This window comes from Sinocyclocheilus anshuiensis, unplaced genomic scaffold (assembly GCF_001515605.1).
Source record: "Sinocyclocheilus anshuiensis isolate Anshui unplaced genomic scaffold, SAMN03320099.WGS_v1.1 scaffold1515, whole genome shotgun sequence".
Lineage (NCBI taxonomy): Eukaryota > Metazoa > Chordata > Actinopteri > Cypriniformes > Cyprinidae > Sinocyclocheilus > Sinocyclocheilus anshuiensis.
The window spans coordinates 27,095-31,146 of NW_015548266.1; the positions used below are offsets into that span (position 1 = coordinate 27,095).

A 4,052-nucleotide genomic window follows, 5' to 3' on the forward strand; every position below is an offset into this window, starting at 1 on the left:
ACAGGTTCTTATACGGTAGTGGTGCTATATAGCACCTTAACCACTCCAAAGAACCGCTGAAGAACCTTTTTTTTTAGAGTGTAGGACTTTGCTGAGGAACCCTTATGCTCAGAAACGGCCCTGGTTACAATATAAACACATGGAGTTATTTATATCTCATCTACAATAATGTACAGTATTTGAAAAATAATGTGTTTTTTGAACATTAAAACATGTCAACATATTCTGTTACACCAAATACACCAAATAATGATCTTTAAAAAAGCATCATATGACCCCTTTTTAAAGAAGCCCCCCAAAACACTTTACGTATGCTCTTTTCACTTTGTGGAAAAAAAAAAACCCGACAGAAGACAACCCATACCCTACTCTTTTCCTCGGTTAGGAGAAGCCTCCAGAAAAGAGACGCCGACTCCTCAGGAGGGATGACAGTTCATTCTCAACAGGTAACTTTACTCACTAAGCGTTACACAAATTTCAGCATTTGACTGGAAAACATGTTTAATAGAAAAGGGTAGTTTATACTTGCTGGCTAGCTAGCTAGCTTATCACAAATGTGTGCTTATCCTAAAATACATTTCTGACTTTTTCTTATTTTGTTAAACAACCACAGCAACAACTCTTACTGAATTCTCAGTGTGCAATTGTTTTGTTACCTGTAGGTGAGCTTGATAACATGGATGTGGAACAAAATCCTACTAACCTCTGTGATGCCCAAACGCAGTGGTCCGATCCATGGATGGAGGACCACACTTATTCGAAAGTTTCACACAGCACAATGTCACAGATGTCACAAGTTTTGAGGGAGCGTGCAATTGGCATGCTGACTGCAGGAATGTCCACCAGGTGGTCACACCAGATACTGACTGGCTTTTGTTCAGTGTAGAAATGTGATTTGTCTATAATGTTTTAAAAATTATATTTTGAAGATAGGTCAAATTTATAAAATTGCATCAAAAGGAGCAAAATTTTGAATAGAAATTGTCTGTTACACCAGGGTTGCCTTTTATGTACTTTCACATTTCTGTTTTTGTTTGTATGTTTTTCAGGTTACTGACAAATGAACTGTTTTTGCTTTTATTTTAGAGTTTATTGAAGAAAGTGAGGAGAACGAAGAATTGAGTGAAGATGAGGAGAAAGATCATGTCAAAACTGGAGAAAAACCTTTGAGTTGCTCTCAAACCAAACATAAAGATTTAAAGAAAAGAGGAGCCAAGAAATCTTTCACCTGCACTCAGTGTGGAATAGTCTTGATGTTCATATGAGAGTTCACACTGGAGAGAAACCGTTCACTTGTAATCAGTGTGGGAAGAGTTTCACACGATCATTAAGCCTTAAGCAGCACATGACCATCCACACTGGAGAGAAACCTTATAAGTGTTCACACTGTGACCAGAAATTCAGTCGGTCAACACATCTGAAGAAACACAAGGAAGACCACACTGGAGAGAAACCGTACACATGTGATCAGTGCGGGAAGAGTTTCACACAAAAAGGACACTTTATGACACATATGAGAATTCATAAAGGAGAGAAGCCATTCATATATAATCAATGTGGAAAGAGTTTTGCATACTTAGCAAACCTTAACGAACACATGAACATCCACACTGGAGGGAAACCTTGCAAGTGTTCACACTGTAACAAGAGATTCATTCAGTCATCACATCTGAAAACACACGAGAGGATCCCCACTGGAGAGAAACCGTACACATGTGATCAGTGCGGGAAGAGTTTTGCACGGAAAGGAATCCTTATAACTCATATGAAATTTCATACAGGAGAGAAACTGTACACATGTAATCAATGTGGAAAGAGTTTCACATACAAAAGAAGTCTTGATGTTCACATGAGAGTTCATACAGGAGAGAAACTGTACACATGTAATCAATGTGGAAAGAGTTTCACATACAAAAGAAGTCTTGATGTTCACATGAGAGTTCATACAGGAGAGAAACTGTACACTTGTGATCAATGCGGGAAGAGTTTCACACAATCATCAAGCCTTAAGAAACACATGAACATCCACACTGGAGAGAAACGGTACGCATGTGATCAATGCAGCAAAACATTTTTGAGAGCTTCAGACCTGAAGAATCATCTGAGAGTTCAGAGGTGAAGCCACATTCATGTCATTTGTGTGGAAAGAGATTTTCACGTTTTTCAATTTTGAAAGAACATCAGAAAATACATACTGGTGCGAGAGAGTATATGTGCTTTGAGTGTGAAAAGACTTTTACTTCAGCAAAGTGTTTAAAACTGCATGAGAGGATTCACACTGGAGAGAAACCTTACAAGTGTTCACACTGTGACAAGAGATTCAGTCAGTCAACAAATCTGAAAACACATGAGAGGATCCACACTGGAGAGAAACCGTACACTTGTGATCAATGCGGAAAGAGTTTCACATGCAAAAGAAGTCTTGATGTTCACATGAGAGTTCATACTGGAGAGAAACCGTACACTTGTGATCAGTGTGGAAAAGTTTCACTCAATCATCAAGCCTTAGGAAACACATGAACATCCATACTGGAGAGAAACCACACAAGTGTTCACACTGTGACAAGAGATTTATTCATTCATCAAATCTTAAAATACATGAGAGGATCCACACTGGAGAGAAACCGTATCGCTGCACTGCATGTGGGAAGTGTTTCAATCAATCATCTTCTCTACAAAGTCATACAAAAAACTATCACAGTAAGTATTCAAGATTCTGCTGAGATTCTGATCAAATCAAAGATGGAGTTCCTCCCCAAATAACTGTCAAAACATTTTATTATTGTGCTTTCTTATTTTTCTTCACTGTTGTTTTTAAAATGACTAATTATTCTTCCACTTAAGATGTATTTAGAAAATGCAGATGCAAGATATACTGTCATGTAGCTTTGCAACTGATCTTTATTTGCTTCTCTTGTAAGAAGGGATGGGTACCAGAACACGGTATTTAATGGGCCCTTTTTTCATGAAAAAAAGAATACCATTAAAGACCTGGACTGATGTGCAGTATCGTGAGAATAGTAATACCGTTAAAATCTTAACGATACCCAGGGCTCGAATTGAGGGGGATGTGGAGGATGGCATCCCCCTGATCGGAAAAAAATGACAAAAAGCATCCCCTCAGTAAAACCACCATCCCCCTTTAGAATAATAATGTGTATTATGTAACATTTATTGTGCAAATTAAATGTTTAAATAATCTACTGATAATTCACAAACTAAATAACGGCAATTGGCCAATCAGAACTTGGTACTGTAAGAAGCTGCACACAGCTGAAGCAAGTTTTCATAATTTTTCGCGCAAAATGATTCAAGCACAACTTTTGAAGTTTTTTAAAAAAGACAACAGAAGATATGACTTTTCCTTGATTATAATTTAAAGACATTCCCCTGTAGCGTCTGGACCAATCAGACACACCATTTTTCATTTGATTTAAGAAATCAATTATTCATTAGATTAACAAACGTTCACAGACCCCTCACCCAATAAACATACTGGGTGCCAAGTTGTCTGTGAACAGGGCCCAGGACCCTGGTTACCATGGCAACCCTGACACCAGATACATTTACGACCTAATGGAATGCGAAGCAGGGAAAATCACTGCATGTTCCATCGCAAGAGGCACAAGGCACGGTAGAAGTGGACTTTTCTACTAACTAACTCATAGGAAAACCTTTCTTTGAATGAACACACATATCCTTCAGGTCATGGTGTATATTATTGCTGTCTTGTATATTATCTGTTGTATTGTAGACTATTTTATTCATGCTTATGATAGAACCACTCATTCATGTAACCTTACATATACTGTGTTTGGTCTCTATTAATTCGTATTCGGATGATCTAATTGAGAGTGTATATTGTATGTTTATACCTATGCAACATATTAGGCTTCTAAGAACTTTTAGTAATCTTTCGTCGACACCCAAGCGAATTACATATGCGAAATACCATGCTTAGAGACAAAGGGTCGTAAAACCCTCCAGCAGTTGCAACCGCCCGCTTGGGATTTCAAGCCTTTCTCATTGGACAAGCCATCTTGAGAGGCGGG

General features: G+C 38.1%; 1 protein-coding gene across 1 annotated transcript in view; it reads left to right on the forward strand.

The window, feature by feature from the left end:
- Nucleotides 1-1,585: 1,585 nt before the first annotated feature.
- The window catches only part of LOC107655628 (zinc finger protein 658B-like), a 5,747-nt gene continuing 3,280 nt past the window's right edge, over nt 1,586-4,052 (forward strand). Inside the window, 3 exon segments of the mRNA XM_016443194.1 lie at nt 1,586-1,959; nt 2,205-2,482; nt 2,485-2,690. Coding sequence (XP_016298680.1) covers nt 1,598-1,959; nt 2,205-2,482; nt 2,485-2,690 — 846 coding nt within the window. The 5' untranslated portion in view covers nt 1,586-1,597.